At 37.9% G+C, this 26,221-nt stretch overlaps 1 protein-coding gene across 13 annotated transcripts in view; it reads right to left on the bottom strand.

Annotated features, from left to right (window-relative positions):
- The window catches only part of BCAS3 (BCAS3 microtubule associated cell migration factor), a 589,835-nt gene that overhangs the window by 317,435 nt on the left and 246,179 nt on the right, over positions 1 to 26,221 (bottom strand). For 11 of the 13 annotated variants that reach the window (XM_044939593.2, XM_044939594.2, XM_044939599.2 and 8 more), the window contains 4 exons: positions 17,821 to 17,865; positions 8,216 to 8,340; positions 5,854 to 6,019; positions 2,946 to 3,046 (listed from right to left, as the gene is read on the bottom strand). In XM_044939593.2, coding sequence (XP_044795528.2) covers positions 2,946 to 3,046; positions 5,854 to 6,019; positions 8,216 to 8,340; positions 17,821 to 17,865 — 437 coding nt within the window. The remainder of the gene's footprint in view (positions 1 to 2,945; positions 3,047 to 5,853; positions 6,020 to 8,215; positions 8,341 to 17,820; positions 17,866 to 26,221) is intronic. The other 2 variants (XM_044939589.1, XM_044939595.1) reach the window with 1 other exon arrangement.

The raw sequence follows: 26,221 nt of genomic DNA, 5'->3' as shown, positions 1-26,221 counted from the left end.
ACTACGGTTGTGAAGTGTAGGCTCAGTAGTGGTGGTACTGTGGGCTTAGTTGCTCTGCAGCATGTGGGATCTTACTTCCCCAACCAGGGATCAAACCTATGTTCCCTGAATTGCAAGGCAGATTCTTAAGCCCTGGACCACCAGGGATGTCCAATAGTCTTTCTTTATGTAAGAAAACGTGACTTCAAAATTCAGGCTAAATCTGTGTCTCTGCTGTCAATGTAAAGAAGTGATATAATAATTATTACAGACTTACCTATCTCTGAGGTGTTTTACAAATTAAGTTATATCTATAGTAACATTTCACTAGATAAGAGGAAACATAACAATTATGTAACCTAGATATAGGACACGCATATTAAGTCTGTCACTTAGACAACAGATCTGACAACAAGGTCAAGATCATAGATTCAGAATAGGTATTCCATTGTTAAGTCCTGGAAGTCTATTAATTGAAAATATTTCTTATTTATTTCTGAAATAAGAAATAAAGGTTCAGAATGATGCTTAGCATCACTGCATTGACCACAGTAACATGTTTATAGAGCAAGTATTATTATTGATACTTTATACTTATCAAGTTAATGAGAGGTGGTCTGGAACTAGAAACTTGGCCTTTTCATCCTTATTCCTATGCTAGTCCATCTGGAATTCAAAACATCTAACATGACATGCATTATATTATATACTTTATTTAGAAATCAAACAATCATCAGTGACTATTTCAAATTGCCTAATTTTGTTCTAGTCCAACTGTGCAACATCTCACAGGTTTATTCTGTCTTCTCTGTAAAAGCCTTAACTGACGCCCTCCCATCTTGCTCCAGTATCACGTAGCAGCCACACCTCTTCCCTACTCCTGAACCTCTTCTTACAACACTGCCAGTGTATTCTTTCTAAGGTAAAATTCCGATGGTGGTGTTGCAATGTCTGAAAACGACTGGCAGCTTGGGCTACAGTGGTGGTTCTTCCGTCGTGCACCTGGGGGGTTTGTAGTTCTAAGAATTGGACAAAGGTGTTTAGAGCTGTTAAAACAAAGTTAGCTTAACTCACTGGAACAAATAAAGTCAAGGAATAGAGATAGCTGCATTTTTTTTTTTTTTGATTTTGCCTGTATCTTTTTTCTACATGTTTGGAACTTGCTACTATTTGTCTACTATAAGAGACCTGTCAAAATTACTAAAGAGGACTTTCCTGGTGGTCCAATGGTAAAGAATCTGCCTGCCAATGCAGGGAACACGAGTTCAATCCCTAGTCTGGGAAGACCGCATATGCCACAGGGCAACTAAGCCCATGTGAAACAACTCCTAGGACACTAGCATGCCCTAGAGCCCGTTCTCTGCAACAAGAGAAGCCAGTGCAACGAGAAACCTGCACACGGCTGTGAGCGAGTAGCCCCTGCTCATCTCAGCCAGGCGAAGCCCGCCTGCAGCCATGCAGACCCAGGGCAGCCAAAAGTAAATATATACAAAGTATATTTAAAAATAACTAAACAAAGAAAACCGGTATTAATGCTGAAAAAGTCAACTATACTTAATTCAACAATTAACTATTTTTACCTCTGTAGAGAGGTATGGGAAAATGTTCTTATAAACACTGACATTATATATCAATATATGTTTTTTCCAAGTCATATGATAGAGTTAAATATATGCTGAGATAACCTAGAACCTAAGAACTTTTATATACTCTGCTTCTTAAACCAGAGAACCAGAATCCCAGGGACGGCGGAGCCTGGTGGGCTGCCGTCTATGGGGTCGCACAGAGTCGGACACAACGGAAGCAACTTAGCAGCAGCAGCAGCAGCATCCCTCTGTAAACAATGTATCAACTTAAGCCAGTGCCTTCACAATTACATGTATAACCCTTCACTGATGACCTGCCTCACTTTCTTCTACCTTTTGATAAAACATCTGTCTCCTGAATTAGATACTGAATTCACTGAGGACAGAAGGAACATACTACTCTCATTTAAACCATGAGTTCCTGACACAGAGACGTCATTCAATAAATACATGCTGGAAGAATCAGTGAATTCAATCGTATAAGAGAAATGAAACCGCCAATTACTTGTTACAGTTATGGAGCTTCATAACTTTAGTGCAAAAGTCAGTACACTTGCTCTGTTTCCAGTATAACATATCACACATTATAAACATAAAATTGTTTTACAAATTTTTTACTTCATACTGTATAATACAACCCGGCAAGAAAATAAGTCTGATAGAATAAAACTCCATTAAAAACATGTCAGTGTTGATTTACAGAAAATTTCCTAAAAGCATACAATACTCAGAGCCATCTAGTTAAATTAAGGATTCAGTGAATTCTACAGAATTGCACTATAATTGTAAAGAATTTTTAGTTCTATGACCGTAAGCTGGATAATAAATATTCAATTATCTTTTCCAGTCTCACCTACAAAGAAGGCTATTACTAGTTCAATGTATACTTTTTTCTCCTTAAGTAAAAACAGAACCCAGATCAAAAGTAAACAAAATCCTTATGGAGCTGCAATCACTACTTCAATGTTGCAAAAAAATCCTACAAAGCAAAAAGCCTGCTAATATAATTTCCACAGCAAAAAGTGTGTAACTTCTTTTTATGTCAGAAATAGATTCCAATTTTATGAAACTTTATTATATCCTAGAATCCTTATTTAAAAAAAAAACTTTTGGGGAATACCCACCAGATATTCTCTATCAATTTATATAAAAGTAAGGGTATATGTCATGACCAGGGAATATGAACAGGGAACCAGAGGCACAATTAATGTGTGCTAAAGCTCATGATGTATCATTAAAATATCTTCCTTGCCTCCATCAGATTGTTTATGGCCTCTGGCCTATGTACCACTGGTAATATGCATGGTTGCATTAAAAGTCAGCATTTTAATATGAAAGCTCAAAATAGTGTATGGAAGGAAAATATCAAGAACTACTCACAGCCAGCAAGCAGGAACTGATAATACTGTACTGCATCTGCAGCGAGGAGCAGAGGGTGGTTCGCATTAAATGGTGGCTGCAATTCATTCCATTGAGGAGTTCTAAGGAAATAACAGAAGATTATTAATATTCAGGCTTAATAGATGGAATATAAATCATTATCACTGTCACCACTTATAGACACTGATATAAATTCACGCTATCGTTTTAATCATTAAAATGAACTTGTTAGAGTGCTGAAACCTGAAACACAAAGCCATCTGCTTAGGAAAAATAAAAAGGTGGCAGTGAGTCATACAAATTACATAGAGTCAATATTAGTTTAATAGCAGACGACCCTGCAACATAATAGACAAGACATTCAAAACACTGAACAGAGAGGAAGTGTGAAACTCAAATGTCACAACTAATTTTTACCTAATTTCTGACAATTGTTAGCGTTTCTGACGATTGTTAGCGCCCTCTATTCTTAGAATATATTTACATTTAAAATAAAATAAAGCAGAAAACAATGGTTAAAAAAACACAGTTAATGGTTGACTTATTAAAGACCTGATTATCATGAGTTCCAAAATAAGCCACTTATTTCAATGATGGTGCACTAATTTTAATTAGATCTGCCCACTCCTAAATAGCTTGACACATAAGATATTGATCAGATCAATCCAGTGCAGTCAAGTAGTAGGAAAGAGTGCTGGAGCCGCCAAAAATCAATACAAGAATATTTTTAAATGTCAAAAAGAGTGAGATCATTTTCATATCCATTTTTGTCTGTTTCCTTCCATACATAGCTTCCCTGATGGCTCAGACAGTAAAGAATCTGCCTATAACGCAGGAAACACAGGTTCAATCCCTGGGTCGGGAAGATCCCCTGGAGCAGGCGATGGCAATCCACTCCAGTATTCTTGCTGAGAAATCCCATAGACAGAGAGGCTACAGTTCATGGGGTCTCTGAGCTGGACACAACTGAGCAACTAATACTTCCACACACATCAGGACCAATTTTCTCTGTCTCTCCTGTACCAGTATACACTATATTGAATGGGTTTTGTCCTATATCTTATTTCTCCCTCTTTACACTAGATTATACAAGTTCTAATGACTATGTACTTTCAAGGAGGACTCTGATTTTAATAAGCATTTTTACAGTCATGAGCCATTTTATCTTGGGGAATCACTTTATTTATTATTATTATTTTAATATTTATTTACTTGGCTAATATTCTCAGGAGCATAATTCTTGACAGCTAAACAGTGGCAATGTCCATCAACTGATGAATGGATAAACAAAGCATGGTATATCCATATAAATCACTTGGCCATGAAAAAAGGAATGAAGTTCTGCTACATGCTTAACATGGCTGGGCATTAAAAACACTGCACTAAGAGAAGGAAGTCAGACGCAATAGGTCACATTTTGTATGATTCCATTTACATGAATGTCCAGAGTAGGCAAATCCAAAGACACGAGGTAAACTGGTATTGCCTAGGGCTGAAGGGTTGAAGGAAAATGGTTGGAGGGGAGTGATTACTAACAGATATGGGGTTTCTTTGGAGGGTGATGAAAACTGATTGCGGTGGTCCAGTAGTTAAGAATCCATCTTTCAATGCAGGGGATGTGGGTTCTATCCCTGGTTCAGGAATTAAACTCCAACATGCTGCTGGGCAACCAAGCCCACGCACCACAAGAGAAGCCCTCATGCTGCAATGAAGACCTCACCACCCTCAAAAAATTGACTGTGGTGATGGGTGCAAAACCAGGTGAAAATTCACGTTAAGTGACTGAATTGTATTATATGCATTAAATATAAACTATATCTCAATTTAAAAAGGAATGAATTATCAAAAAAATGCAACAAGAGGCATTTGTTGTTCAGTCACTCAGTTGCATCCAACTCTTTGCGATCCCATGGACTGCAGCACGCCAGGCTACCCTGTCCTTCACTATCTCCCGGAGTTTGCTCAAACTCATGTCCATTGAGTCCGTGATGCCATCCAACCATCTCATCTTCAGTCACCACCTTCTTCTCTTGCTGTCCATCTTTCCCAGCAATCAGGGTCTTTTCCAATGAGTCAATTCTTTGCATCAGGTAGCCAAAGTAATGAAGCTTCAGCTTCAGCATTAGTCTTCCCAGTGAATATTCAGGGTTGATTTTCTTTATGATTGACTAGTTTGATCTCCTTGCAGTCCAAGGGACTCTCAAGAGTCTTTTCCAACACCACAGTTCAAAAGCATCAATTCTTTGGTGCTCAGCCTTCCTTATGATCCAACTCTCACACCCATATGTGACTACTGGAAAAATCATAGCTTTGACTAGACAATAAGAGGGATAAATCAAAATAATTTTGCTGGGAGAAAGAAGACAAAAAGAGTATTCACTCTGATTCTATTTATATAAAATTCTAGAAATTAATAAACTGACCTACAGTGACAGAGAGCAGACCAGTGGTTGCCTAGGGCTCAGTGGGTGAAGTAGGAATGAAGGGGGGCAAGAGGAAAGATTACAAAGAGGCATAAGAAAATATCTGAGGTGAGGATATATTCATAATGTGGGGCTTCAGAGATGGCATAGGGAAAAAAGAATCCGTTTGCAATGCAGAAGATATGGGAGACACGGGTTTGATCCCTGAGTCGGGAAGATCCCCTAGAGAAGGAAATGGCAACCCACTCCAGTATTCTTGCCTGGGAAATCCCATGGACAGAGAAGCCTCGAGGGGCTACCGTCGATGGGATCGCAAAGAGTCGGACACGACTTAGCAACTAAACAACAATGTATTTATAATGTTAATCATGGTGATGTTTCACAGCTGTATACATATGTCAAACCTTACCAAATTGTACACTTTTAATATTTTATACCTCAACAAAGTTGAGTTTTTTTTAATAAAAAACAAAAAGAGATACTACCTAACCAGAGTCCAGCTGGCTCGAGGAGAGGTCATCATTTCCAGTGGGGTGTCATCACTGATCTTGGGGGCAGTGCTTAGTGGTCGTGGCTCCATCACGTGCTCCACTAAGGTCCCATAGCAGCTAATAATGTAGAGGGATTCAACTACAACTTGTTTGGACTGATCTACAAACAGAAAAACAGATGCTGGATATGTGATAATGGCATAAAAGAAGAGCTTCATTTTTACAAGTTACTGACCCTTCAATCTATTCCTGAGGCTGGCTGCAAAAATAAGGCGGCAGAAACTTTTTCACGTGGTGCCCGCTCCTTGTCTAAAGGTTATTCTTATAGTAGATGCTAATAAATATGAAGGGCTTCTTCAGTGACTCAGCAGGTAAAGAATATGTCTGCAATGCAAGAGACGCAGGAGATGCAGGTTCGATACCTGGGTCGGGAAGATCCCCTGGAGGTGGAAATGGCAACCCACTCCAGTATTCTTGCCAGGCAAATCCCATGGACAGAGAAGCCTGGTGGGCTACAGTCCATGGAGTCCCAAACAGTCGGATATGACTTAGCGACTGAGCACAACAATAATGAACGTGAAAAGGTCTTTGCTATCAAAATATTTTTAAATCTTTAAGCAATTTATTTCAAGAATGACACAAATATATTCAAAATGTTAGTATGCTGAAACAATATTATACAATCTTTTGCATTTGCCTACAGTGTAGTAATTTGTCCCACAACACGCAAAATGAATACCAGGTGAGAGAGGGAAGGACTGACAGAAAAGGAACCCTGGAAGGACTAAGATTTAGTTATATCAGAGGTACCAACTCAACTGCATGAGAGACTCCATGTGCCTAAATCAGCCTAACTTCTCACACACTCCCTCTCAGAAAAGTTTCTCCTTTAAATCTCTGGATTAAAACAAACAAACAAATGAAAAACAGGAGCAAATCCTCCTCCCCCAAAGCTTCTTCCCTCATTGCTCTCAGTGGGCTCACCGGCCCCCACAGTAAATGAAGGGCAGTCATGCTTTGAGGGCAGCTGCTGAATATGGATCTAATCAAATGACTTTGTAACAAGTACACATGTCCTCACTACCAAGACAGGGTTAGTCCTCTATCTTGGGTTTTACAGTAAACCTAGGAGCACATAAAATCCCTCATGAGTGCTGGGCGGGTCACCTTATCTCTTTGCCAAAGGACTCAATTACAGCTGATTGGAGAACATGGCTAATGACCAGTCAGTGGGACACAAAGGAGCAGCAAGTTAAAAGGGTAATTAGAACAGAAGGGAGAAGCATTTGAAATGGAGCTTCACAGAGGGTTTTAACTAGTAACAAAAAGTCATTTCGATAGCATCATTAAAGCAAAGGAGGTAACAAAAAAAATAAAGATGGGATAAGAAAATGGAAGGCTGGCCTACTCCACAGTATCCTCCCCCACTTAGGTAAAGAGCCTGCTGTGCCCAGGATCCTATTTCCAAGGAAAGGCCACTGAAAGGCGATAACGAGGGAAAGAGCTGATGTCTGACTGCCAGTATTAAGCGTCAAGGAGAGCCGTTTTGCCAAGAACAATACAGCCTGTGGAACTCATCAGAAGAGGGCTTCGCTAACAATTTAGTTTCTGACCTACTTCAACAGAATCACAATAATAAGAGGAAATTTTTAACATTCAAAATGAAACACTTGGTCCAGGAAAGTAGGGACTCTTTTCTACATAAGAACAATAAGGGATCATATACAGTATTTCTGTAAGCTGATTCTGGTGGTCAAAGAAGGGATTTAAATAAACAACACTATATAAGTTCAAAGGGACACTGGTTACCATAAAAGATGATCCTTATTTCTGAGTGGGAGCCTGTTTTTATATCTTAATTTATAACATGGCAGAGCTGTTGTTGATTATTCTTAGAGATGTATCAGAAAACCTGGATTCAAACTGATAACCATTGCCTACTAACTAGCATTTTCAGCTAAATTATTTAAACTCACTAAACTCAAATTCTTCATCTCTAAAATAGGGATAACAGCATTTTTCCTCTCCACGCTTCATAGACAATGGCATGAAAATCGTTTGAGAAGAACGTAAAAGCTACATATAAGGATATGGGACTGACAACTTTGAGAGCACCTGTATATTGTCACCAGCAAAACAAAATAAAAACACTCAGTGGGCAATTTATTTCACATTTATAGTGAGAGAACAGCCTTTCCTGTTGATGAGACTTGAGTAGTTGAGGAAAGACAATGCTAACAGAGTGGGGGGAAAATTCTATTATTGGGCTGAAGCTTATTCAAAGAGAACTGCTATGAGTTTTCTTCAAGAAACACAAATTACATATGGTAAGTTTAACTTCAGTAAAAACACATACCTTTTTCTCTTTTCAGACCTGCATTATTTGCAAACCACGATCGGGATGTCCCAAACGTTGCTGCCACACAAAACTCTCCACCCATTGATTTGCTTGGTGAAATTTGTGGAGGTGGTTTAACTTTGCTTAAAAGATAAAATGATAGAAAAAAAATTACCAAGATGAAATCACAGTCCTCAAGATAATGACATATTTCCCTTAAAATTCTGCCCCATGTAGACATGCATTTTGACTTAAGTAGAACTGTGATCGGCAGCAAAACTAGTTCAAAGTTTCAGGGTATTATCAGAACAGAAACTTATAAGACCAAGAAGAACTGACTTCTTTCTGAAGAATGTGCTGCCAAAATCCAAGTCAACTTATTTGAAGTGGATAATATTTCCCTGGATATTTCAAAGTGGAACAATAAAACCAGCATAAACCTCTCATAATAATAGGATAGCTTATCATTTCATGTTAAATATAAAACGTGAGGCTGACAATACAGTTGAATGGAGACATCATGTATGAAAACACGAGATGATACAGAATGGAACCCTGACAATGCTCGCAGCCGCATGCGATCTATGGTTAGACAATATCTGGAGAGAAGATCTACCGATCTGATGCAATTAGATGCAATCACTGATCTTCCTATTTCGTACTTTTTCTTCGTGGATTTGTGAAAATGATAGGTCTATTTTTGTTCTGTTTCTTCTAATGTTTAAGAATACAATAAGTAACTTCTGCTACTTCACGTAACTACCATAAAAAAGTACAAGCTTCCCCCTTTGCTTTCCCCAAATCAGCTTCTAGTACAATCAACTTCTGATAACAACCTATTGTCTTCTTTCAATCCTGTATCTCTTCTCTATGTCAAAGTCGGCCCCCAGAGTTCCTTAGCAATTTCGCCAGGGACCTTATAAACTCTGCTAGACAGTCTCCAATGTCAAATGACATTATTTCTACTTTCCTTTGCTCATTATCCTTTATCTCTTTGTCTTTTAATGAAGGTTAGATGGAGAAAGATTGGGTTTTGAGGGTCAGGTAAAAACATGAATCTGAATCCCAGGTGCAAAAGCACCTGTGTGAATTTCGTTTAAGTTACTTAACCTCTGAGACCTCACACAACCAATATATAAAATAGAAAGATCATAATGCCTACCTCGTAGGGTTATTTTAAGGATTACCATATTACATGTGTTCTCAAAGTGTGGACTCTGGCACTGAGAAGTTCTTAGACATGCAAATAATCTTCAAGCCATGCCCCACTCTGACAATCGGTTTTAACAAACCCTCCAGGAGATTCTGGCAACCGCTCAGGTTTAAGAACCACTGATTTTGTAACATGCAGAAAGCGCTCAGGGCAGTGCCTTCCCATATCTTAGTTCTTAATGCCAACTATCTCTTAATAGCACACAGTCTTCAACTAAGTTTTTAAAAGATCAGACTTCAGTTTGGTAATCTCAGTTTCCAGGTGTTATGACACCTGAAATAGTCTCTCACATATCTGATTTCCTGAGCCCTCTGTTTTGATGTCTTCCTGGTAGGGAAAGCAAAATGTCTGGATCAGAAGCCACTCTGCTTGGTGCTTTTGGTGTGTGCCTTTGACAAAATCCATACAATGCACCTTGTCATATATGACAAGGCCTCTTCTTTCCAACATTAACATTTTCTAAACACTCCAAGTTATTACCCATAAAAATCACATCCATGCCTAAAACACCGAAGACTTCCACTGACAGGGCATAAAATAATAGCTTCGTGTGTGTGTCAAGACTCTGTGATAAAATGAATGTTTCTACCAACAATGTCATATCTCTGCTGCATCTGCCACAGCTGCGATGTTGTTGTTCAGTCGCTCAGTCACGTCCAACTCTTTGTGATCCCATGGACTGCAGCACACCAGGCTTCTCTGTCCTTCACTATCTCCTGGAGTTTGCTCAAATTCATGTCCACTGAGTTGGTGATACTATATAACCACCTCATGGTCTGCCACCCTCTTCTCCTTTAGCCTTCAATCTTTCCCAGCATAGGATCTTTTCCAATGAGTTAGCTCTTCACATCAGGTGGCCAAAATACTGGAGCTTCAGCTTCAGCATCAGTCCTTCCAATGAGTACTCAGGGTTGATTTCCTTTAGGACTAACTGATCTGATCTCCCTGCAATCCAAGGGACTCTCAAGAGTCTCTTCCAGCACCACAATTTGAAAGCATCAATTCTTTGGTGCTCAGCCTTCTTTATGGTCTAACTCTCATATCCATACATGATTACTGGAAAAACCGTAACTTTAACTACATGGACCTTTGTCAGCAAAGTGATGCCTCTGCTTTTTAATACGCTGCCTAGGTTTGTCATAGCTTTTCCTCCAAGGAGCAAGTATGGCTGCAGTCACCACCTGCAGTGATTTTGGAGCCCCCAAAAATAGAATCTGTCACTGCTTCCACTTTTTTCCCATCTATTTGCCATGAATTGATGGGACTGAACGCTCTGATCTTAGTTTTTTGAAAGCTGAGTTTTAAGCCTAATTTTTCACTCTCCGCTTTGACCCTCACCAAGCAGCACCTGAGCTCCTCGGCGCTTTAGTTCCTCTTCACTTTCCGCCATCAGGTAGTATCATCTGCATATCAAAGGCTGGCGATCTTGATTCCAGTTTGTGATTTATCCAGCCTGGCATTTTGCATGACATACTTAACCTGCATGTAAGTTAAATAAGCAAGGTGACAGTATACAGCCTTGATGTAGTTTTCCAATTCTGAACCAGCCCACTGTTCCATGTCCAGTTCTAACTGTTGCTTCTTGACCTGCATACAGGCCTTTCAGGAGGCAGGTAAGGTGGTTTGGTATTCCCAACTCTTTAAGAATTTTCCCCAGTTTGTTGTGATCCACACACTCAAAGGCTTTCATGTAGTCAATGAAGAAGTAGATGTTTCCTGGAACTCTCTTGCTTTTTCTATGATCCAACGATGTTCACAATTTGATCTCTGGTTCCTCTGCCTTTCCTAAATCCCGCTTACACATCTGGAAGTTCTTGGTTCACATACTGTAGAAGCCTGGCTTGAAGGATTTTGAGCATTACCTTGCTAGCATGTGAAATGAGCACAGTTGTATGGTAGTTTGAACATTCTTTGGCACTGGCCTTCTTTGGGACTAGAATGAAAACTGACCTTCTTCCAGACCTGTGGCCACTGCTGAGTTTTCAAAATTTGCTGGTATGTTGAGTGCAGCACTTTAACAGCAACATCTTTTAGGATTTTAAATAGCTCAGCGGGAATTCCATCATCTCCACCAGCTTTGTTTATAGTAATGCTTCTTAAGGCCCACTTGACATTACACTCCAGAATGTGAGTGACCACACCATCATGGTTATCCAGGTCATTAAGACCTTTTTTGTACAGTTCTTCTGTGTATCCCTCCCTGCCATCTCTTCTGCTTCTGTTAGGTCTTACTGTTTCTGTTTTTTATTGTGCTCATCTTTGCATGAACTGTTCCTTTGGTATCTTCAATTTTCTTGAAGTGATCTCTAGTCTTTCCCATTCTATTATTTTCCTCTATTTCTTTGCATTGTTCACTTAAGAAGGCTTTCTTGTCTCTCCTTGCTATTCTCTGGAATTCTACATTCAGTTCAGTATTTCTTTCCCTTTCACCTCTGCCTTTCGCTTCTCTTCTTTTCTCAGCTATTTGAAAGGTTCCTTCGTAGTCTTTATTTCCATTGTGTGTGCGCTCAGTAATGACCAATTCTTTGCAACCCCATGGACTTGGATTTTCCCAGCAAGAATACTGGGGTGGGTTGCCAATTCCTCCTCCAAGGGATCTTCCTGACCCAGGGATCAAACCCACGTCTCCTCTGTCTCCTGCATTGACAGGTGGATTCTTTACCACTGAGCCCTCGTTTCTGTTATCGAACTGCTATCAGGGAACTGTAAGTTCCTGTAACTATTAATAGCATCTTTTAACTTCCATTGGCTAGTTTCTGGAGGCTGGAAGGCTGAGGAGAGAAGGGGGGAAAAATATTCCAGAATTTTTTTGAAAGGTGTTTCTACTGTATGACTTATTTTTTTACTAGAATCACCATCAAGGAGCAATGACAGTACAAAATATACAAATTCAAAGTTCTTTGCAAATTCCTGAGTTATTTTTGTTTTTGTTGTTTAAATCATGTGGTAAGCAACAAGACTGAACCTGACGCTCCAATACTTTGGCCACCTGATGTGAAGAACTGACTCATTTGAAAATACCCTGATGCTGGGAAAGATCGAAGGCGGGAGGAGAAGGGGATGACAGAAGATGAGATGGTTGGATGGCATCACTGACTCAATGGACACCGGAATTTGAGTAAACTCTGGGAGTTGGTGATGGACAGGGAGGCCTGGCATGCTGCAATCCATGGCGTCACAAAGAGTTGGAAACGACTGTGTGACTGAACTGAACTGAACTGAAGCAACAAGACAGAAAACAAGTAGCATGCCACTTCTTAAGAGAGTCTATGGTGCATCTAAGCTATGTATACTAAATAGATTTTAAAACTTGCTACTGGGCCAGTTGGCTACCTTTGTAATATAATAATCAATTTAGTCTTTAGTCAAGCAAATATATATTTTGTATGTTTACTGGCTTACAGTCTAATTATTCAATGTCAAAAGCTGAAGTCTCAGACTTCTTTAATGTTACACATAACTCAGTTTCTGAACACATGACTAAAATCCATCAATATAGTATCATTTTACATAAACTCATTACTTCCTGCAGAGAATAAGTACCTTAATGTTAAAAATATTCTTAAAATTATGAAAAAGTTATCATTTTTATTCTTATATTTCATCATTTCTTCTTATTCTTCTGATAGGGCCTTCATAAATCACATTAGTAAAAGTTCGCATTTAATATTAAAAGTTTTTATCCCTGAAAATAACTTGCCACCTCCTACATGACACAAGGCAATGTATTGGGTACTTAGCATATTTGGTGAACATAGTCATAACAAGTTAGTCCTATCATCAATCTACCTTTGGAATGATTATGGTATTTAAGCAAAATAGAAATTTTAAATATGTGCAGTATATGTGTACAAGATTTTCAGAAAAATAGAAAAGAGACATAATCTAAAGAAAATATTATTATTAATAAAGTATTTTCTATATGAAATATCCAAAGGAAGAAAATTTAATATTGATTCAATTTCCCCTTTATCCTAAAATTTTAAAAGACCAAGACCAGGTGGAATATTGGGTGGAAGCAGAATTGAACTTTTCCCAATGACCCAAAATATTTCTATTGCAAAATTACCTTTTATTGGCAGAAAGATAAAATATTGAAAAATGATACATATGTGAAAAGAATAAAAGAGAAAAGTGCTAGCCTTGTAACTCATGCTTATTTATAGATTGGTGTTCCAACCATTTTAGAAAAGCACTCCAATATTAGCCTTCTTTTCTTTCTTCTCAATATCTATCTCCCTTTATCTTCTGAAAGAGACTTTAAAAATTCTATTATAAGACATTTGCAAGTTTAAAACAAATGCCTCTCACTGCTTAACTAATTTACTCAATTATGAGTTGATAGAAAAAAAATTATGTGTATACGGGGGTCCAGAAATTCAATTGTGTCATCGTTACAAATGAATACAAAACATCCTGATAGAGCTGGTGGACTCCTATCCATTAATGACTCCTGCACTATACTCTCCTGTGCCATAAATAATTCCAAGGTCAAAAATTAAAAGAAAAATTTGCCTTCACTTGTGAGCAAAACATAATGGACTACAGAATGAATTCGACCTTCACCATATCAGAAAACATCACATTTACAAAACTTATTAAGAGACAACAAAATCAAAACTAATATAAATATATGATTAAAAAACAATAACAAATAAAGTGCTAAATTGAAACTCAGGATTTTAATATTTCGTCATTTCTTCTGGGAGACCTAACCATCTAACCATAGAAAGAGAATCATTTTTAATGCCATCAGATGTTCTAGGGACACTAACATGATGACATCTTTAAAAATATTTACAAAGACTATTGAAGTTACCCATTGGCTCCTTCTGTATTATGTAATTCAGTCAGATAAACATATTAAATTTCTCTGCTTGTTTTTTTCTCCACACTCTAACCACAGACAGACCAAAAAAAAAAAAAAGCAAGACTCTAATGATATAGGCTTTAAAATTATAGCAAAATTATGTGCATCTGGATAATTTTCTATGTTCTATAAAATAGGATATGAGTGGTGAATCTGTGGATGGCATGAAAAGCAACAATGAGGTCTGGGGCCTTGTTTAGGACACAAGCATGGAAAAGGGCTCAGCTGAGATAGAAGCACCGTTTCTTTCATTCCCTAAATCACAAGGGTACAGGCAATACTTTAGTTCAAATCTTAGACAATATTTATATAAGAATTACAAGTGGTGTTATACCTTGTGTTAAAGAGAAAAAGCTTTTCTTTATATTCCTCACTGTGATTAGCCTTTCAAAAGGAATTTAGAAGTTTCCCGCATTCTCAGATTTATTTTCGAAAATAAAAACTAAGAAGGAAAATGAAAGTACTATATATTTTAAAAAGATACTAACCAGGTATCTAAAAGTACTCTATCACAAATTCTTTTTAAAGATCTAAGAGATTTTCTTTGAACCCGGCAGATAAGAGTCTCCTCTCCATATAAATCTTTTCTTCTGAAAATGAATTTATATTTTTTTCAGTAGTGTCAGAATAACTAGATTAGTTTAAATTAACTATTTATAAACATATTGAAAACTTGGCACTAATTAAAACTTTAAATATAATTTGATACGTAAGTTTTAACTCTTTTTTAAAATTACCCTTATATACTATAAAGATATATTCAAATGAACTACCTTTTGTCTATACTGTTCTGCATATATTTTTTCTTTCACTAAGAAATTCAAAAACTAGGAAAGTTTACTAGATGCAGATTAGGAACTCCATAACAACTTGCTACTTATTTGTAATATTGAAAGCAAAATTCATTTTTAAAATTTCACTGTATTTCTCTTAAATTTTCTGCATTTAAAAAGTGTATCATGTGTGTGATTCTTTTACATCATTTATACCATCATTTAAATTCCCAAATCCTAGAAAACACATAATCTTCAGAATGTATAAAATGGCTCAAGTGTTGAAGTTGGTCTGCATAGTTAACTTTCCAACAAGCTTATTTGGTTGTCAAAGGAAAAGAAATTATTATAAACTGACTCATCTGAAGCCACATGCATTTAAACAATTAAAACAGTTTATCAAAGAATGGAGAAATGAGCAGAAATTGTGATCGATCAAAAGCAAAATCTCAGCTAAATATAACTGTTTCAACTGAAAAATAATAAAAATTTGTATGAAATTCATATAACATTTTAAAAGGAACTATAAAAGTTTCATATTCTTCCAAAATACAAATCCTACCCTATACTGAAAGTCCTAAAAACTTGATGAAATAAATAATTTTATTTAACATAATATTTATTCTAAAACAGTAAATAAAAACATTCTCAGGTTGAATGCTAAACAACATGGAAAAATAGTAAAAACTCTTAAAACAAAGAAGCTTTTTATAAACAACATGGAAGAAGTTGTCAAATTTATATTCATTTTGCTGCCTTAATTTGAGGTTTCATTAAGATCTTAATGGGAAAAACATGCATCACCAGTAAAGAGACGTATTTTAAAGGAGGATCTTTTAGGCTAGTACAAGTGACTAAAAACGAGTTTCTTGCTAGCTAACGATGGCATCAAACAAACCACAAAGCAGTCTTCTAAAAGACAGGCAATGATTTAAAAGTCTACTATATTTCATATATCCCTTTCTTTAATCTGGCTCTTTTAATCTTGTTTCAACCTCAAATCATTTCTGGTTGACAAGTGCTTTTGCTTAAATTTGAGGAGCACATAAGCTGTTGAAGGCATGGGCTTTTCTTATTTCACATACAACATTTGTCATTCCATCTTTACATCTATGCTAAAACTTCAAACTTTATTAACATACTAAAACTCTTTTCTTTGTACTTAAAATGAGAAATTTATCCCGAGATGGAATTCAGTTCTAAATTGAGTCTACAAAGAAATCTTGTCATATGTTGAATCTGGCATTTAAAACTCCACTGTTTGCTACAAGCTCCTCAGTAAGATCCATGCATCTTATTTGTTTTTGGAAGAAAATCTAGTTAACACAAGAATGAAGATTGACTTTCAGGGAATTTTTACTCATGTATAGCCTGAATTTGCTTATCACAGTTTCACAATCTGTGTACTAATTTTGATACTACATTCTAAAGAGTAAATCTTTACGATGATTTATCACCCTACTCTAATGCAATAATGAAATTTTCAGATGTTCCTATTAGCGTATGAACACTGAAATTAGTTTGTGTCAAATTATTTAAGTTTCTTTTTGTCCAAGAGGAAAAAAGACTGTAAGACTTTTCCCTAGGACCATAAGACAGTATAAACAAGTCTCAGAAGTAGTTATGAGAATTGCACATACATGTATTCTGACTAAATTTATAAAATTGATATAAATTAACCAAAATGTCTCTTGGGCTCACTCATTCCTAGAACCAAAACAAAATAAAGATCTAACTTAAAGAAGTTTCTTCTCAAAAATGGAATTTCCCCCTTAAACCAGAAAAGAAATCAGAGCATGGCAGGTAACATTTACTGAGCTCTTATTATGTGCCAGGGACTGTTCTAAGTAATTTATACGTTGGTTCATTTAATCCTCATAATGAACCTATAAGGTAGGTACTACTGGTAACTCTAATAGAGATAAGGAAACCAAGATATAGACTGGCTTTAGAAAAGTGCCCAAGATCATATGGGTAGTAAGTGTGTGACCTGGAATTTAAGACCTAGACAGTCTGATTCTGGAGCTCTGACTCTTAACTATTTTGTTAAACATATTACACCAAGCTCTAGACACATTCTATTGCACATCTTTACATAAAAGTATGAAATATACTGTTTCTTTTCTATGATCATCATGCTAAGACTGACAAAGTTATATTTTATGCACTCATATAAGAATGTAAATGAGTTATAGTGGGTAGGTGCTAATAACTCAAAATAATAAGTTATTTAGGAATTTACGAGTTTGTACGTAAAACCCAAATTTCCCCATGTAGCTAGCTCTTTAACTACCTAAACTATTCAAAACAGAACGGACTCTTTTGCCTTTGGTACCAAATAAAATGCAGTAAAAATTTATAGGGTATTTTTAGTATAACAAATATATTTATATTTCAAAATAAATCATGTCTTCAGAAGTTCAGCATGTCATATAGGGAGTTTCTATCTTCTATCACTATAATACTAAAAGCTTTAAATGTGGGTGTTGGCCATGTCTTATATACCAGCATTATTATGAGAGAATTCTTCTCCTTTCTTTTTTTTTAAATATTATTCTATGATTTTTTAATGCAAATTTTCAAGAAATGAAATGAAACCAAGAAAACTAATCTTTTCAGGCATAAATACCAACATCTACCAATGACTCAGTAATTCGGTGCATCTATCTGTGATCAGGCCATGCAATTGAAAACAAAGTACAAAACAGAGTTACTTTCGGAGAGTACAGCAAATGAATTAGGCATGCGGGACTGAACTGAGACTCACCATGGAGCTTTTATGGAAAAACACCCCGCTCCAAACAGATAAGGCCTTCATGGAAAAGGGGGGAAAATGCACAAAAAATATTAGAGGAAAATTCATTTAATATTAACAAATACATGTTGATCATACTGTTAAAGAGTATGGATAAAATGGCTAAAAAAATTAGTAATCGTTTGCAATTCTGCTGTCAATACTAACAAGTCTGACATAACCATTGAACAGAAGGATGTGTGGTAACAAGTCCCTTCATTTTCATAAGGTTACAGATTTCAAAATGCTCTGTTTCTCCCCCTTTTCTGGAGCACCCCTGTAGGGTTCCTAAGGTAAAATAAAATTTACTTCAGAGGCCCTTTAAAACAAAGTACAAATTAAATGGAATAACTGGACGGAGAAAAGAGTGGAACCAGTAGCAACACATGTGTGGTTGTGCGACACGAAATGTTTAACACTAGTGAAAGAGGACTCGATAAAAATTTGATAAGCATTGTTGCTGTTCACCAGTTGTCTCAGAGTCACAGAAAGTACGTATTTTCTAAGCTGCTTAATTACAGTAAGTTGTACTGCATACTGCTGGTCAAAGGAACTAACACTAAATACAAGTCTGCGGTATGATTTACTTCCATTTTAGGGTCACATTCCAGGAAATCAGCATTTCTCTTAATAATGACAGAAGAGGTTAGCTTCCTCTATCTGGCCTATACCAGGCTAGGTTGGAATACAGGAAACTAAAGCCACAATTGCTTGTTTTAAATATAGCTGGGGATATAAAGGCAGACTTCCATGTTACACATATTTCTTCTTAATATTCTGTTCATAGCATTTAAGACATGCTATGCATACTTGCACAGAAAGAAGACTGACTTAATTATATCCAGAACAAAATACTGTTGTTGCATCTAACATTTGGAAGGAAGACATAACAAACTGAGAAAGAAAGAGCACTGCATAACTTGATAATTCTCTCCTTCAACTTTGGTGCCAAGAACATTGAAACAGAAAACTCATGCTAATTAGCATCAATCTCCCAGTGAAGTGGACACACAACACTGAGTACAGTTCTGAGGACTGAAGTACAGAAGATATGAAGAAGAGAACAAAAAAGCAAGAGACTACTAATATTAGAAGAAACTGTGAGTTGGAAGACAGAGATATTAGAAAACTTTAGAGATGATTCAAATGCAAAGCAAAGAAATCTCTCCCACAGTTAATGATAAGACCACAACCAGAGATATGATTTCATCACTCACATCTAAAACAATGCATTTCAAAATTGTTTTGACTATGACCCACGGAAATATGCAGTTGGCCCTCCATATCCAGAAGGCCCATACCCACAACCAGCCATAGATCAAAAATATTCAGAAAAAAAAATTCCAGAAAGTTCCAAAAGGTAAAACTTGCTATGCACCAGCAACTATTTACAACTTAGAAAAGACTTAAAGTATCTGCATAGATGTGTGTGCTACTGCTGCTACTAAGTCGCTTCAGTCGTGTCCGACTCTGTGCGATCCCACAGATGGCAGCCCACCAGGCTCCCCCATCCCTGGGATTCCCCAGGCAAGAACACTGGAGTGGGTTGCCATTTCTTTCTCCAATGCATGAAAGTGAAAAGTGAAAGTGAAGGCGCTCAGTCATGTCCGACTCTTTGCGACCCCATGGACTGCAGCCTACCAGGCTCCTCCGTCCATGGGATTTTCCAGGCAAGAGTACTGGAGTGGGGTGCCATTGCCTTCTCCTATAGATGTGTGTAGGTTATGCAAATACTAGGCCATTTCATATAAGGAACTTGACCATCCACAGATTTCAGTACAGGGTGGGAACCGATCCCCCTCGGATACTGAGGGATAAATGTACTAAAGTATAAGCTCATATGTACCTGAACACAACAAACTGAAATAATTTAATGAATGTGGGGAGTTGTGTTTGTAATCAATTTTACTTTTTCCATTTCAATGTTTTGTAGACATTAATGCTGGGATTTAGTTTCAGTGACGATTAATTCATATTATGACAAGGTAGGTAGGTCTGGGTGGGACCTTCAATTCTCTATTTCTAACAAGCTCCTAGATAATATAAGGTTGTTAAGTTTGAAGAACAAGGAGCAAGATTACATTTTATTATATTCTATTTCATTAATGAAAAAAAAGTTAGCCATGATTCCCCTGTCCATTGATTTCATGATTCACTGATTACATCAGAAACAAAATGTTAATGGAACTCATCTTGTATTTTGACCAACACCAATTTAAATAACTGTGACCATGTGAAGACACCAATCTCTCAATGGCACTGTGATGCCATGAAATAATGATCAGAAAACAGAAGGTTCAAAACATTTCCACATGCCCACAAGTGAAAGTAAAAGTTGCTCAGTCACGTCCAACTCTGCCACCCCACGGACTATACAGTCCATGGAATTCTCCAGGCCAGAATACTGGAGTGGGTAGCCTTTCCCTTCTCCAGGGGATCTTCCTAACTCAGAGATCTTCCGAACCCAGGTCTGCTGCATTGCAGGCAGATTCTTTACCAGCTGAGCCACAAGGGAAGCCCAAGAATACCGGAGTGGGTAGCCCATCCCTCCTCCAGTGGATCTTCCCGATCCAGGAATCGAACTGGGGCCTCCTGCATTGCAGGCGGATTCTTTACCAACTGAGCTATGAGGGAAGCCCCTAAGATACTGCCTAAATAAGAAGTTATTGTTGACACATACTACCCAACTTCTTTTCATTTTCTTCCTTAGGCAGACACCTGAATTAATCAAACAGTCCAAACAATTCTGACAGAAGCCTTTGTGATCTGGAACGTCTGGGCATGAGTTGCTCTTTTCCATACATTGTATAGAAGCTGGATAAGTCTCCCATCTCATTCCAAATATCAGAATACAGGGTTCCCATTGGAACCTGGTTATCCATTTTAAATACAGCAGTGTATACAGGTCCACCCCAAACTCCCTAACTATGCCTGCTCAATGTTAAGAGGCAGCCTGGAAGGGAGGGGAGTTTGGGGGAAAATGGATACATGCATATGTATGGCTAAGTGCTTTTGCTGTCCACCTGAAACTATCACAACATTGTTAATCAGCTATACTCCAGTATTGGAGAAGGCCATGGCACCCCACTCCAGTTCTCTTGCCTGGAAAATCCCATGGATGGAAGGGCCTGGTAGGCTGCAGTCCATGGGGTCGCTAAGAGTTGGACACGACTGAGCGACTTCACTTTCACTTTTCACTCTCATGCACTGGAGAAGGAAATGGCAACCCACTCCAGTGTTCTTGCCCGGGGAATCCCAGGGACGGCGGAGCCTGGTGGGCTGCCGTCTATGGGGTCGCACAGAGTCGGACACGACTGAAGAGACTTAGCAGCAGCAGCAGCATACTCCAATATAAAATAAAAAGTTAAAAAAAAAAACACCCAAACATCAGAATAATGCTGATTCATTGCAAATAATTTGCAAGTTTTATCTTAGTCCTTTATGCCTTAAATGGCTTCTGAGTGACCCCCGAAACCAAACAAACAAAAATGAAACAAAACTTTAAGTTTCTACAGTTCAAAAGACCAGCTTATTGTCCAGTAAATACCTTTTACCAAGTAAATACCTTTTACCAGTAAATACCTTCTACCAAGTTTAAATTTCCTTATGTATAAAAAGTAACATATTAGCTGAACAAATTAAACACTTAAAAAAAAAAATCTGCTAGATTCTCCTTCCCAGGCAATAGCAGCATGTTACCAACAAGACGATTTCCACAACTTCACGATCCCCAAACGCACTGTTAACTCTCACTCTCTAGACACTGCAATGAGCGGGCATGCAGTGAACAGCAGCATGGTCAAGCTTTAAGACAACACAGCTCTCACTGTTCACAGTACAATTCAGCTGGATGCATTAAAAGTCATCCTTCTTTGGCCAAAGAAGAATCTAGAGACTGGCCCAGCTCAAGGAGAAGAAGACAGGGGAAGGGGGAAACAGGTGAGACCTCCTTTCTGGCATGGTCCCAGCCTATACTCACCCACTTCTTAGCCGCTCCTACAAACGGGATCTCCGCCACGTACATGGAAAAGAAGACCCATAAACACCAAAGAATTAGAGTGACTGATGTGATCACTGACTTGGTATGGGGAGTGTCAGCTGTTCTTTTGAAATGTGCCCGCCTCATCTTTTCTCAGTAGTTAAAGAATGAAAATAAAAAGTCACAAAGGCCAAGTCCATGATCCAGCTGTCTTCACCTATGGCTTTCCCCTCAGAATCCCGCAGCTGTAGTTTTACAAGGGGTGGTTTGAAGGAGGAAAACAGCACGTGAGTCAGAGTGCATGCTGAATTAAAATGGTCTGCATTAACAAATGCAACTCCAATTATCATATTCAGGTGTTAAGAATGTGTATATTTCCAAACACTAGTAAGTTTCAGCAGGTTGAGCAATCCATATAAAACTATCCACTTAGTCATGATTATGTCCTTCTGAAGCTGAATTCTGATTGGAAAACATCAGGGTTGGCCAAGAGACTACAAATCAGAAATACTAGTCCAGCATTAAGTGACATTGCCACTGGTTCTCAAAGTGTTTCTTCTGGAGATTCTCAGAAGACAAGAAAGAATTGTGCTATATATCAAATCATTGTGTGCCTGCGTGCTAAGTCGCATCAATTGTGTCCAATTCTTTTTGACCCTATGGACTGTAGCCCGCCAGACTCCTCTGTCCATGGGAGTCTCCAGGCAAGAATACTGGAGTGGGTTGCTGTGCCCTTCTCCAGGGGATCTTCCCAACCCAGGGATCGAACCCGTGTCTTTTATGTCCCCTGAACTGGCAGGTGGGTTTCTTTACCACTAGTGCTACCTGGGAGGTCCCATATCAAATCATTAATACTATGCAACTCTTTAAACTCTGATTCATTTTTTTTAAAGGCCACACAGTACCACATAAGCTTTGGTCTTCCTAGCTGAAAATAAGACTAATAAAAAGACTGTTCAAATGTTAAGAGGAAAATAAAATCAGATTTTATTTGAACATGGTAAAACCCTTTATAACCTGACTCTGCGGCTAAAAGGCAGTAATAATTAGATTTCACCATCTTCAGAGTTAAAGAATAGTTGGCATCTAAAAAACAGCAAAGAAAGGAGCAGGTGGGATGAATTGAGAGAGAAGCAGTGACATATACACTACCATGTGTAAAAGAGACAGCTAGTGGGGACTTGCTATACAACACAGGGAGCTCAGCTTGGTGCTCTGTGCTCTGTGATGACCTAGACGGGTGGGATGGGGGGAGTGGAAGGGAGATTCAAGGAGAGGGGAGATAGATAGATATATCTCCCCATATATATATATATATATATATATATATATATATATGTATACTTATAGCTGATTGACATTGTTGTACAAAAGAAACTAACACAAGAATGTAAAGCAATTATTCTCCAATTAAAAACAAACAAAAAATTCTGAAAGTTCCACTTTCCAACTAATCATGTCCTATGAGAATTCAAGCACTGTCACTTAACAGACATAAGAATGAGCCCATATAAATATTAAACATACTGAACAGAGAAAGGGCTGTACAATACTATCTGTAAAATAGTAAAGAAAAGCCATATAGTCTAACACCACATTCCAGGAACCCCAATGACTGTGCTACACCCTAAACCCCCTCGTGTTAAACAGTAACTTTGATGGACTCACATTCCCCATGTGCATACAAGCAAGTTAGTCCTCATATCATTTTCAAGTATTACTCTAAATTTTTCATTAATTTAACTACTAAAGAGACCTATGGCACTACTGGCTCTCAAATTATTGTTCTGAAGGCAAATTCAAGCTGAAATATCCAGGTGAATTTTCTAATCTGAGATATATTCAACATGCAAATTTAAACTACAAGCTCAAGATTTTCATCAGAAAAAAAATCTCTAGTTCAATTTCTGCCAGATGTGGCAGAAGAGAGACTAGAATAGCACACACAGATTTCCAAATTTCCATAGAAAATAATCCTTGCTGACTTGTAATACATTATACAGGAGACTTAATCTCCTCCCTATTCCCACTCCCCAAAATTCACAGATTTATGGTAACAGGGAACAAAGTATGGAATGGCTTAAGTACTCTACTGACTTAGTACAAAAACTGGAAACTCAAACTGTGCATGTATGTTGCACATGTAGAAATATCCATCCTAATGAAAATATACATTACTAGTTATTTTATATCTGGAATGAAACATTTATAGCTTAGTTATCAAGAAATAATACATGGATAAGACAGGACTAGGAAGTGGAGAATTACCATTTGGACTACAAGGAGATCAAACCAGTCAATTCTAAAGGAAATCAACCCTGAATGTTCATTGGAAGGACTGATACTGATGCTGAAGTTCCATTACTTTGGCCACCTGATGCAAAGAGCCAACTCATTGGAACAGATCCTGATGCTGGGAAAAACTGAACGCAACAGGAGAAGAGGGCGCCAGAGAATCAGATGGTTAGACAGCATCACCAAGTCAGTGGATACAAGTTTGAGCAAACTCTGGGAGATAGTGAAGGACAGGGGAGCCTGGCGTGTTGCAGTCCATTGGGTCACAGAGTTGACCATCACTCTTTTTGTGTAGGACACAACTTAGTGACTGAAAAACAAACCCCACTGTAACTGGGCAGGGGGTGGAGGGGTGTCTTTTTCCAAATCTTTCCCATTTAATTCTTCAAACTTCACCTATAAGATTTGAGGCTTAGGTCAAAGTGTCTAAATAAGCCAAGGCAGACCAAAGTGAATTAGAAAGAGGAACAAACCTCCCTCAAGGACTATATGCCAATGTCAATGACGAAATTCACGTAGGCACACTGGAAATGGCAGAACCAAGATAAGAAGATGGAGCTTCAGACTTCTAAGATGGTATTGTTTCTCTATATTCCCTAGCCTACTTCTCCAGAGTCAGGCCCAAGGTTCCTAACCTAGCTCAAACTGTTCACAAAAAAATGAATACATACAAACATGGTGGAGAGAGGAAGTAGCAGGAAGCTGCTTGATTTAAGAAAACCAGTGAAAGACAACAAATCGTATCAGGTTACTTCACTAAACATGTCAGCTAGTGAAGGGCAAGGAAGTAACTTCATTCCCAATTTCTATATTTTTTATTCCCATGAAATTACTAAGACCACTTAAAAAAAATTTATTTGTTTATTTATTTGGCTGTGCAGGGTCTTAGTTGAGGCATCTGAGATCTTCGATCTTGGTTGCAGAATGCAGGATCTTTAGTTGTGGCTTGTGAACTCTTGGTTGCAGCATGTGGGATCTAGTTCCCTGACTAGGGATCCAACCCGGGCCCCTGCACTGGGAATGTGGAGTCTTAGCCACTGGACTACCAGGGAAATCTCTCTGACCACTTTTTGAAATGTCCTATTCCCCGCTTGTGCCCACAAAATGATGTACATGTCAATAATTTTAGATTTAATGTATGTAAAATTAAGCATATTGATGAAAAATTGTCTACTTAGTAAGTTTTTACATAGGAAGCATTTTAAAAAAACCCTTCATCACGTATTTGATCCATTAATTCAGTCAAACATCTATGAGCTATTGCTTCGTCCCTACTACAAAAAATTCACGCTCCAAAACAAGGAGCGATCCCTTGGCACCCACTTTCACTTTTAAAAGATGAGAACTATGCTGATTTACACATGATAAAAACAGGATGGAGGCCTTTCCAATCCTCTAGTCTTAGACTGGAAGAAATGGGTTTTGTTTGAATGAGCGGCTATTAAACCAAACGATTCCTAGCACATCTTTCACCTTCATCAGCGTATACCACAGTTGGGCTGAGCAACAGCTGTTGCCAAAATAGGCCTTATTTCCTCCCAGTGCTGCTTCAAGGTACAGAACATGAAGGTGTAAATACATCTGTCTTCTGCCATTTGCAGTTCTACTGGCCTTGCGAATGTCTGTGAGTAAGACAGATGGTCCCTGACACTGCACAGGCTTTCAGGGATGTATCTTTCTATAAATAAGGGGGCAGATGTGAAGCGTGGTAAGCACACGTCTATCCCCTGTAGGTTTGGGTTGAGGTTTCCATCTAAATTCGGTTATTTAAATACAGGATCCTAAGCAATCCTTGGAAATCTCTATGCTAGAATGTATTTTTTAATATTTATTTTATGCCATTATGGCAAATATCTAGGACACGGAATATGTATTTGTAACTAGATATAATATTAGGTGTATTGGAACTTTATGCCTATAAATGAGTCAGCTCTGTGTTCTCTTTCTACATAATTGTCAAATATATCTGTAAGCTTTATTTTTTAAATGCTAGAAAACACCTTTCATTGAAGCAAAGTTAGAGTAAATTAGGATTTCCACAATGACCTGGAAAATTAAAAGACTATTTGCTCATCACTCTGGTGACCTTAATGTGGTAAT

The sequence above is a fragment of the Bubalus bubalis genome, chromosome 3 (genome assembly GCF_019923935.1).
Source record: "Bubalus bubalis isolate 160015118507 breed Murrah chromosome 3, NDDB_SH_1, whole genome shotgun sequence".
NCBI lineage: Eukaryota > Metazoa > Chordata > Mammalia > Artiodactyla > Bovidae > Bubalus > Bubalus bubalis.
Note: the sequence above shows the minus strand (reverse complement) of the source record. Positions and strands in the feature narration are given on the sequence as shown.